The sequence below is a fragment of the Cydia amplana genome, chromosome 8 (genome assembly GCF_948474715.1).
Source record: "Cydia amplana chromosome 8, ilCydAmpl1.1, whole genome shotgun sequence".
In the NCBI taxonomy this organism is placed as follows: Eukaryota; Metazoa; Arthropoda; class Insecta; order Lepidoptera; family Tortricidae; genus Cydia; species Cydia amplana.
The window spans coordinates 3,132,973-3,145,171 of NC_086076.1; the positions used below are offsets into that span (position 1 = coordinate 3,132,973).

The 12,199-nt window shown below is 37.4% G+C and overlaps 1 protein-coding gene and 1 long non-coding RNA gene across 3 annotated transcripts in view; one reads left to right on the forward strand and one right to left on the reverse strand.

Moving 5' to 3' along the window:
* The window catches only part of LOC134649972 (very long chain fatty acid elongase 7-like), a 144,437-nt gene extending 132,623 nt beyond the window's left edge, over nucleotides 1-11,814 (forward strand). For both annotated transcript variants that reach the window (XM_063504784.1, XM_063504783.1), the window contains exons 6-8: nucleotides 565-701; nucleotides 10,009-10,073; nucleotides 11,165-11,814. In XM_063504784.1, the coding sequence (XP_063360854.1) occupies nucleotides 565-701; nucleotides 10,009-10,073; nucleotides 11,165-11,516 (554 nt within the window). In that variant the 3' untranslated portion in view covers nucleotides 11,517-11,814. The remainder of the gene's footprint in view (nucleotides 1-564; nucleotides 702-10,008; nucleotides 10,074-11,164) is intronic.
* LOC134649994 (uncharacterized) overlaps nucleotides 1-12,199 on the reverse strand; it is a 68,639-nt gene that overhangs the window by 41,187 nt on the left and 15,253 nt on the right. The gene's annotated exons all lie outside the window — the stretch shown is intronic.

Genomic DNA, 12,199 nt, shown 5'->3' on the forward strand with positions numbered 1-12,199 from the left:
CCCGTTTTCCGCTGTTGCAATGCTCTATCAGTTGCAATCTAAATGTGGAGAGCCTTCATTGGTGAGTCCTCCTCACTTGCCTACCTACTTATTCCCATTGAGGGGTATTTTACAAAAAGGTTACTTCATCGGAGACGTGACGCATATAACTTTTACAGCGACGCGTATCGTACGTTATCATGCCAAATATCAGCTTCTTAGCTTTATCAGAAGTAAATTTAAAAGTGGAAAAATTACCTACTGTCTTGGGTGAGACTTGAACTGACGACCTCTGGATCGATATTCCAGCGCTCTGCCATCTCAGCCACCAAGACCTCATCCGTAGCCAGCAAATCTTTCCACTATATAAAGTCCAAGTCTCACCCAAGACAGTAATTTTTCCACTTTTAAATTTATTCTAAGCTTACTAGCATCGATCGCAAACGTTTGTGCTAGTTAAAAAATTACATTTATCAGAAGTGTTAAAAAATAGCGTCACGTATCCGACATTTTTCTCGAATGCCCCTTGAGATATGTTATAGTTTCCTTGGATCCTTCACTGATCTTACCCGCTTGTGTTTCTAGGTGGCCACGGCACGTTCTCCAACATCGTCAACAACCTGGTCCACATCATCATGTACACGTATTACATGTGCTCCGCGATGGGACCACACATGCAGAAATATCTGTGGTGGAAGAAGCATCTCACCACCGTTCAGCTGGTAAGTGACCTTCATATTTATTTTCTGGTGGCCATACTTACGACGCCAAGTGGATCTTGGCCTCCGACACCAAAGACCGCCATGCTACTCTGTCCAATGCCGTTTCTAAGCCTGTGGCCATAAGTTATCTTATCTTACACTTTGACTCATCGGGATCTTTTGTGCCCCCTCAAGAACAACCTTTTTCGACCATCTCAATGTGTCAGATGATGGAGCTCCATGGCAGCGCTTTGAATTCCTTCGGATTCAGATAGTCTGCTCCAAAGTGTTTCACTCTCTGTCTGTGGCCATAAGTTACTACGTCTCTGTGAGATGTAGACCTCGCTCCACCATTTCGAATTATATCCAATATTTGCAAGTGAGTTGCTGGCATTCAATATGGCAGTATACTTCGTGAAAAACTGAGTTTTTCTACAGCAGAGGCCTTAAAAGATTCGAGTCTTAACGAAAACTACGCATATATCCCGCTTTCGCAGCCCTGATAATGTTTGGAATTTTTACGCTGACTTAAGTAGGTAAGTGTATTGAACTACGTTGATACGCAATATTTATTTTTGACGTGATAACGTCTTATTGGTAAGTCGATGAGCACCGGTAGCACGCACAAAAAAGTGTCACGTTGTGGACAGATCTCCATGGTAACGTTGTGGACAGATCTCCATGGTAACGTATAAAAGTCTGCAATTTTTCATCAATGTTTTCCTATGACGTTATCACGCAAAATTATCATCCGTAAACCGACTTTACAGGCAACCATATTTTTTTCAACAAATTGATTAATCGCTACAAAAACAGTGTGACTATTAAAATTTTTAAGGAAACTCAAAATATGGCCTGTAAAGATACCGGAATCACGCCAGAAAACCAATTACCTGCCCATAACTGTAACTCAACACTGACAGGAAAGAAAATTGATATTTCGTGTTATTTACCTTAATAATCATAGGGTGAAGTCGTCAACAACTTCAGTCACATTCGAATGAACAAATTCACAGTATATTTTGGTTTGACATGTCTCGTAGTGCATGTAGAAATACTACATGCACTACTGCATAGGGTATTTTTGTAATTTCCGGCACATCTGATTGTTCGAGTTTGATTTTGATTTGGTCCTTTAGTAAATGTTCAGAATGTCCTATTTTATCATTTTGCACAATATGGCTAAATGTAGAGAAAAATACTCAGTATACAGCGTGTTTCCCACCATGGGGCTTCAAATACAGGGTTCGATTCTATCCGCTAACTGAGCTGCTTTTGTTATGGGACCAACCACGAAATCGCGAATTAATATTGACTTTTTCATACATCAAATCAAGTTGAGATATTTGAATTTCGAATGCGGCTTCTTTTAATCTGTTCCGAAGGTTACAATCTCACCTTTTATATTGTCTTTTATTGTTTCGGAAGGTGTAATGATCCTGTCAACGGTCGTAAGGATATTATTTGGGCCAGTAATCAAGTTGCAATGGTGGTCTGTCGGTGAACTGGATATAACCGGAAATGTGGCCTTTTCTTCTTATGGCAATGAATTTCCTGATTAACACGTTCACTGCGGCTCAAAATATTGCTAACTTTCAACTAGTGCTGTAAGAGGTCTTTACGCCTTAACTGTACCATTTCACCGGTGCGGTTAGGGGCCTTAAGACCACTCAAGGAACAAGAATATTAAAATGCTTTTATTCTCATGAAATTCACAAATTAGTGAATGATACTTATATAATGCTGTTTCTAAAGGACTATTTTGTCTTGTTTTGGCTTCGCCCGAAATTCTGATGTCAGAATATGGAATAATGACAAAAAATAATTAGGAGGCTCTTAGACCTCTTACAGCACTGAATTTGAGGTACATTTGTATTAACTTCTAGTGATGTTTCTAATAAAAATGCATTTTATCGACAAATCAAAAAACTTTATTATATATATAGGTACTGTAAGTGAATCACATATGACTGTTATAGAAACATTTAAGACACAGTGGCTTGTACAATCACTGCAGTAAGATTTAATTTTCTTAATTTTTTTATTGGCTTCCCGTCTGGAAGTATAGTAATATCTTCAAGGATTTTTATTCTACTAGAAGACGGCTCACTTACTGTGTTCGCTTTTGCAGTAACTTTTTGGTAAACTCGGCGATATTTTGGCACAGAGGTTTCGTCTTGCACTTCATTCTGATTCTGTGCTAATTGTAGAATTCTCCGACATCTCTTGTTTACACGACCCATGATTCATCACATTCGATAAGTACTTATTTTTAATATCACTCACTGACCAACAGCACTTCTTGGGTATTTAACTTAAATACTGAACACAATTGACGCTTACTACTTAGAATGTACGTACCTCACAAGCAAATGCTATATATTACGTACATTGCTCATAGACGCGTGCATATCACTGGGTCGTAGTTCGACTATCATAGACACAGACAGGTGCGGTAGGGGGCGGATAAGCCCGTACTACCTATATGAGGTCTTTAGACCCCCTATCCGCACTGGACGCACACTTTTCACTCTCAGTGCGATGAGAGGCCTTAAGACCTCCTGCGTGTTTTAAAGTGTCAAAAAATTCTACGTTATAATAGAAATCGAACCATATATTGGACTCTTTTCTACCTATACAATTCTATAAGCTACGAGGTCCGCACCAGAGCGAAACCACAATATTTGCTCCCGCACAGCCCGGGAGTACTAGCAGGGGGTCTTTAGACCTTCTATCGCAGTGAACGTGTTAACTTGGCTCAGATTTTACTCGGTATATTATTACATTATATAGAGGGCAAGAAATAGGGCCAGTTGAGAATTAAATTAAACGGGCGAGAGCAGCGAGGATGTTTAGTAACACAAGGATGAGAAGTGATCGTTTAGAAAAATGCACGTCAGTAACTGCCTAAGTTTGTTTATTTTCGAAAATAATCTTGTTCATTTATAATCTCAGTAAGTCGGTATACTATACTACTACTTATAATTACTTGCTAGTACCTAATATTACTATTAGTCTTTACTATATTAGGGAATGGGAAAGAGTAAGTGTATGGTAAGTACAGTTAGTGAACGAGTGAACGAGCTAGTGAAGTGTACGAGTATCTACCCGTGTTTCTTTTGAAATGAAATGAAATGTATTTATTTGAGCTTGTTGAGTACCTAAGCTAAGTACATAAGAACAATGTACTTGCGTTTTCCTTAAATTGCACACATTATGTAAGATGTTCTCAGTTACTGACGCGTAAAGAACGTAAATACTTACGTCAATGAATGAGATTCACAATCCCGATAATAACTTAAAGATTAGTTAATTAAAGGACTCGTTAAAGGTGACATTCGGATGACGACAGCATTACTGTTGCGTCATTACTGTTGCAGCATTACTGTTGCGACATTACAGTGGCGTTGACAAGGAAGAAACGGTTATGGATATGATCAGTCAATTGTCGATTTTCTGACACTGTCAATTTCTTTGATATAATCTTTAAAAGAAAAAAACCGACTTCACTAACTACTATCATCAGAACTCAAACTTGACAAAAATGTGGCTTAAAAACTTAACATGCTTAACAAACATAACGAAGAGGACAAATCGCCAAACGTGAACTATGCGTCGTTGAAGAGTTCCGTTCTGATTATCATCAGCAGTTCTACTTCCTCAAATGTCACTTTTTTTAAATGTATATGCTTGATTTGTTAATAAAAACACAAATATCACTATATGTATGCCTTTAAGATTTGAGGTGTTCCCTCGATTCCTCATGGATTCCATCATCAGAACTGGGTTTTGAAAAAGACGGGACCAATCTGTATGCATATATGTACATACAAACAAAAAAAGAATTTTCAAAATCGGTCCAGTCACCAACCAATAAAACTTTTATTAGTCAGTAACAGCACCCGCGACAACGTCGAAACAGTAATGCAGCTTCAGCTACCATCCGAATGTTACCCTGGCATCATATAGCAACACACATACAAGCAATAGGTAGGCAGCCTATCGCAATACTAATAGGACTACTTAATTTCCATTGCGCTCTTGTAAAACGTACGTTAGACATTTACTTCTAAATTTCGCAAACGATGATTTGCCAACCTAGCCTTGTTTTAGTTACTTACGCAGGAAAATTGATAGGTAACGAGCTAGATCTAGGAGGAAAATACAGTACAATCGCCATCAGATATATCGGAGCGGCCAAGGTGTTCACAAACATCTAAACAGGCCTCTATTGTCAAGGCGCTAGAGTGCATGTTCAGATATTTGTGACCACCTTGACCGCTCCGATATATAACGTTATCATACCAAATATCGGCTTTTTAGCTTTATCAGAATTGTTAAAATAGCGTGACGTACTCGAAACTTTTCTAGAATGCCCCAAGAATTAAATTTATTTGAACTGGAAGTATCTAGCGATAAGTTTCTCAACGCTCCGCCAATAAGGATAGACCGCGCCTAGCATTCCGCCCGACGGGATCTGCTCTTGCGCAAGTAGGATATGCGCGGAGAACAGACGCGTCAGTCATACTGCGATAAGCTAGTTCTACATGGCATTTGCAATACCAAAGTGAGGCAATGTCAAATTTGTAAATAAATTTGTTCAGTGATAAGTGATAACAGAACGTATAATAACTCAAGAAATATTTTATTATGTTATAAACAGCGCCATCTATCGAATTCAATCCACATTGACCGCCAACATTCGATTAGATCGAACCAAAAAAAAAAAACATTTGTCTTCATTCGTCGACTCAGATAAGCCCCAGTAAGATAACTACATTTAAAACATAATATATAACACCCCTCTTTTTTCCATCAGGGATTAAAAACGATGCGTTAAAAACAAAACAAAGTGACGTCACTATTGACACAGATCATATCCATAGCAAGTTCAGATCAAATTCTAAACCTTTTATTACATTCAGAATACGCCTCCTCGTCTCTGCAACTTATTGTCACAAAATTTTTCACGGTTAATTTAATACGCTCTGCTTTAGTCCATTCAGAATCTTTATAGCCAGTTTTACTGTGTATGTATGTGTGTAGGCCTAAGTAGGTACACAAACTGGAAATCCCTGAACAGCACATAAAAAACTGGAAATCACTAATAAGCACATAAAAATGCTTAGTACCACTCTGTCCGCAGTATGACTCTGTCGTTCAGGTTTCGACACTCGGCGGAACGCCGTCCTTTCCCCAGTTCCCCTCTCCACCCTCCCACCCCCTGCCGTAGCATTCAAGAATAACATCCTTTCAACTACTAATAAATCTATTAATCAATCACATCATTGGAACGGCATTTCTCTAACGGCGTTGCATATGATGGTCGTCTTATGTTCTTACTAATATGTTCATTTACACGATATGCGATAATAGCGCAACCATCATACCAATAGCCAAATCTTTCAGCTTACCGATTGTGATTGACTTAATAATCTACAGTTTTATTTTATTTTATCGTAGTTTAGTCAACTTCAACAGTAACGGGTGAGACTAGGTACGCGTGAAAAGTGTATTTTTTTAGGTTTACAAATGTAAAAAAATACGCGTCGACTTGAGAACCTCCTCGGTTTTTTTCGTCGTTTATAAATAATTAAAAATGTAGAAGACATTTTTAATGTAGAGTCTGTGCGGAAAGAGAAGAGTCGTAGAATGTTGTGGGTCTCATATATTTAGACTCTAGTTGGCACGTTGTTCTATTCACTTCTATTGATGTTCGGAACTGCCGCTGCATTAGGTAGGTACTGTTGCAGCGTCTTTGTTGCCGCCGCTGTATCTGTCTATTTTCTTGATAAAATTAGTGAAGGAACGAACTTCAAATCGCGGCAGTAATGCCACTTGACTTGATTGTTGTATATATTTTGTGCAATAAAGTTTAAATAAATAATAAATAAATAATGCGGCGGCGAACATCGGCAACAACGACACCGCAACAGATGACATCTGAACGTCACTTTTATTCAAAACAACGTGATATGTTTGTAATCAAACGAGCTTTTTATGTGTCTGTCTCTACTTGTTATCAAATAAACCCACTAACTCACTCCATAACCAAGTGTTTTAATGTGGATCCGGTTTTCTAACTAATCACGTTAATGTGAAATTTTGTATGTTTAGATACCTACTTGTTAATATCATTAACGCAATAATACCGGTACGGATTTGTATAGCAATTTGTTGACACACAGATCGTGCTTTGGAGTAACTTCTGTTTTTTAAATCGGGAAGGTATATTAAACTAGAAGCAATATCTACTATAGCAAGAGTTTGCAAGATGCCTTGGTAAGCGTTGTAGTAACGTACCTAAGTGTTGCCAAATTATGAAGTGCTTCCAATATAGTATACATTAAGGGGCCCACTGGCACGTCACCATAAGCGTTCTGGCTCATATATGAGCCGTGGGAGCTGACAGATTAATAGTCTGCCAGACGATATCGACCTGTCAGTTAGAATTTTAGATAAATCTACCGAAATTACCCCAATGCAACGTTCCGTTCTTCCTTTGCCGCATTAATATAGGTAAGGTAAGTACCTAATGCTGCGAAAAAAAAGAAAATTTATAGCTACAGGCTTTACTGCCATCGCAGTAATGTCGCATCAGTAATGCAAGTGAAGTTGACATCTGAATATCACCTTTAGTGTAATTTCGACCATTGAGGTACCTATATAACAAGAGACGACATCTCGAACAAAATGTTTCCGCACCTCAGAGAAGTGCATGCACTTCTTTGCTTTTAGTACGTCACCGACCACTGACGAGATGCCACACATCTTCTTCTTCTTCCTCGCGTTGTCCCGGCATTTTTGCCACGGCTCATGGGAGCCTGGGGTCCGCTTGGCAACTAATCCCAGGAATTGGCGTAGGCACTGGTTTTTTAGTTTTTGCCACACATGTAGGTTTAGGTTTAAAGATATTTATTCTCATAAAAGACATACAAGTCACTTACACGAGAACAGAGTTATAAAGTAAAAATAATTATATCTACGGTAGCATACAAAGTCGCTCGAGACGAGAGGTACACGCTCACACAACTATTTTTTTTAAGGTGGGTAGTGGTTTAAAATGTACTGCGATAATTTAGCTTTAAACTCATTGAATGAGCCTGCCCCTCTCAGATCAGACGGTAATTTATTATAAAGCTGTGCACCTTCATACGTAAACATTTTTTTACCTAATTGTGTTCTTATCTTTGGTAATACAATGAAACTCGCACGACGAGTAGTTCGTTTGGATATTTGCTTCTTCGTCATAAAGGCTAAGTTAGTATGGAGTGCACTGTTTAATATTTTTCTGACTAGAATGTTGGTACTATACATATACAATTGTTTAATATTCATTAGGCCAGTTTCTGCATATATACATGTGGTAGGTGTTAGACGGTGATAGTTAAAAAGAATTTTGATTATCTTATTTTGGAGTATTTGTAGGGAAGTTAGTTTGGTTTTGGCTGTACAGAAAATTAAAAAAAAATGCCTTCGTGCGTGTTAATAAGTTGCAACAATAGCACAAGAAAATATAATAAAAGGAATGGAATAACATTTCACCGGTAAGCAATGGAATAACTGTTGATTTACTATTAATAGCAGTAAATAATGTTGCAATAATTGACTTGTAAATTTAATTTAATTATGTTTCTCAAATGTTTGAATATGAAAATTGTGTATTTATCTACCTACAATGTAGATTAGTCATGTAAGCCTGACCTGTAATTTATATTATTAATAAAATATGAGTATGAGTATGAGTATTGTATTGTATTGTATTGTAGTACGGGCGATTTTCCGCAACTCGACGTCCTGCGCCTATTTTGCGTGATAGGGACTAGTCCTGCCAGCCCAGCTCCTCGAGGAATCCTACCAAACCTTTGATTGATGAGTATGAGTATTATTTAGCTTATCACGAAACGTCACTTTCGAACATTCGCGGCTGGCAGCCATTTTCTTCGGCGCAAAGATTAATTTTCACAGACGTGACACATTGGTACCTACCTACGAAATGGTTGTATACGTTGTGGGTTAATTGCATAAAAGTTACGAAATATATATTTTTCTCGTTATTTATTGAATGTTTTAGTTATAATAACGTATTTTATAATATATTTATGTTAGGTACCTACATTAAGGATGGTAAGTGCAAAATTGTTACCGAGAATCAAATAGCAAATGTGATGACTCGTTAAAAAATTTAATATAGTCTGTGATACTAGTATGTACTTAGAATATTGTATAGAAATAATATTTTAGGAAAGTATCCTCGTTTTCACTCGTGCGATATATAAGTAATTTAAAATAAGGTAAATTATATTTAAATTTGCGTTTTAGTGGTTGATCTCATTAGAAAAGTTGCTCGGTATCACCTATATATTCACGTCGTATAATATTGCAGGTCATTAAAAATAAACGCTGTACGTAGGCAGAATATGAGCAGCTGTCATAACAGTTTCGCCTCTGGCCTAGATACGCTTATTCTTCACCTTAGTGACAGACGTCAAACGCCGAAAATGGCGGACACATGGCGGACAGAATTTGTTCGAGATAGCGTCTCTACTTTACATATTATCTCTATGATTTCGACGCAGACAAAGTCGGCCAGTTGCTAGTAAATGTGTATTGTATAAATTAAACGCCATCACTAACACATGCAGCTTTATACAACACAGCAACACTCTTAACTGTCTGGTGGACCTTATGTCTTTTGTAATAAGGTTTCCCGATGGACAGTTAACAGTGTTGGCGATGGTACAAACCAAACTATTAGTTTCACTTTCTTTCTTAAGTAATCGATCAACATGTCAATCTGTGGAGAGAGATAAAGTATTGCATTTTGGCAGGTCGTATTTATAATGAGCTATACCAATTTTGACAGACCAATTTACGATCGCTTAACCAATTAGAAGAATTAAGTAACCAAGAGTACCAACTGTACCAAGACGTCGATATTTTCCATTTTACGTTATCTAGGTACGATTACTGAATATTGATGCGATGAAAGTTTCCAAAATTGGAATATTATATATTTTTATTTTTTTTATTTTTATGGGATGAAATTGTCACGTAAAAAAATCGAGGCTTAATGGGAAATATTAAAAATAAAACCGAGAAATTTTTAATTTTTTTATATACCCTGTGAAGCGACGGTACGACTCTCTCATTTAATTCGAATTGCGCAGTGGAAGTGTTATATTAATGCCTACGTCATACTTTCATAGAAGTTTGTCGTTTAAAATAACACTTGTACTGCGTGTGCTATCAAAATCGTTGCAGACTTATCTTGGTCTAACTCTAGCAATAAAAAAAAATTAAAGACGTTTTCATCTGCTTTTTCCAGATCCAGTTCTACATGGTGCTCTTCCATTCCATTAGCGCTCTCTTCTTCGACTGCGGGTATCCAAGGTAAGGATCAAAAAGGCGTACACAAATTAATAATAGCTAAATAGACCCGTAGGTAGTAAATTGAATAAGGACCGGTTGTACCAGAAGATTTTTTATAATGACGGCACAATACATAACTTACCTATAAGACATTTGGGTGAAAGTAAGGATTTTAAAGATTCCTCATACAACTGGATTAATAAAGGAATTTACAAGTTACGGTGGAATAACGAAACTCACACATTTACGGACACGAACCTTGAAAACATTACGCTCCTTTTTGTGCAATTGTAAAAAAAACGAATAGATTCAAATAATTGTCTTACGCTCAATTAAACTAAAACAGTTCCTTTCCAAATCTCTAATAAATGCCCTTGTCTCTCGAGGTGTACAAATCAGGATGTTGAAAAGAGTTGCAATACTTGCAATGGAGAATGCACTTGCAATGCGCACTCGAGCAAGGAGAGCGAGCGGTCACTCCTTGCGGGCTTAGTGCCTGTGCACTCTAGAATAAAGATGTGTTCATTTTTGCACTTTATTTCATTGTACTAAGGTAAAAATTGGGTTGAATTTACGAAAGGTGTTTTTATATAGAGTCTGTATAAGCTAATTCTGCACGCACTTTGATATCACAAAGTGTGGAGGTGTCATAAAAACGGTCATAATTTCATAGATTTCCACACATTGACATTACGTTGATTGGTCTAGCTCAACTTTTTTCTATTGGATAGCACAAATAATCGGTATGGACATCACGGCCACCGTTTTCTACATAACAGCATGATAAAAACAGTGTCATGATATTTACTTTATCACGGGGATAAAAGCGTCCATAATGCGTACACTGCAGGCACCTTCTGGGCAGGCTCGCTCCATCGTAGGCCACGTCTTCGCCTCGCCTAGTCGGTAGATGAGTAAGCACATTTATAATATATATAAAAAAAACTCTGGTTACTATACTTTTTATTATACTTTTACTATGTTAATATCCAACATGAAGATTGTCGTGATGTCTGCTCTGAATCTGAATCTTCATATATAAATAAGTAAATTAAGTAGGTACTCATTCAGTTTGTTTTACTAATCTAACCAAACATGTGTCACTTCCCCAGGATCATCGCCTTCGGCCTCGTGCTTCACTCCACCATCTTCATCGTCCTCTTCACCAACTTCTACATCCAGGCCTACAAGAAAAAACCCAAGCCACCCACCAACAATAACACCATCACTAATGGCTACGCCAAAAATGGCCATATTCCTAATGGCCAGGAATCTACTAGCCAAGAGTTGAACAGCAAAATTCCCAATGGCCAGGAGATGAACGGGAAAATTCCCAACGGCCAGGAGATGAACGGGAAAATTCCAAATGGATTGCAGATGAACGGCAAAATTCCGAATGGCAATGGTCACATCAAAAACGGATGCCTAAATGGTGATGTCAGAGAAAAACAAAAGGTGCAATAAGACTTGTGGACCGAATGGTCGCGTTTTTATCGCAAAATAAGTTTGTGTGGCTTACCTGTCAGCATGTGTAGTTTTATCCACAGCGATAAATGATAAAAACGCAATCATTTACAGCCACCTTTTTGCTTTAGTTCCGTAAGGAGAATTTCGTGCCCTTGACTTCAAAATGTCAACAGTCACGACATTTTGAATTAATTTATCTTAATTTAACTGTATCAGGGCCCTTATTAAGCTCATGGTCGTAGGAATTCTAAAAGAAAGGTCCAATGCCAAGACCATTACCTATGCGTATGACGAAATTTAGCATCGACATATTTGCATTTTTTTTTTATTATTATTGTAAGAGCGGGACAAACCGTGGGATTTAGCCCTTAAATGCATGATTTTTTCTTTTTGCCCGAAATTAATATATGTATCACATAATTGTTTGCCGTTTCTAGGAAAAATAGTAAATGCGAAATCAGTGTTAAAAGTTGCATGGGCTAAATCATATTTTTGGAAATATATAGCTATTAGTAAGGGGTATAGGAAAAATCTTAACTGCCATCAGAAAGGTACACTATTTATTATGTTCCTATGATAAAGTTTGTAAATATAAAATAATTACAAACCCCGAAAAATCTGCCCAAAATCACATACTAAAAATCATCAACTTCCAGGTTTTTCCAAGTTTTCCGACATTT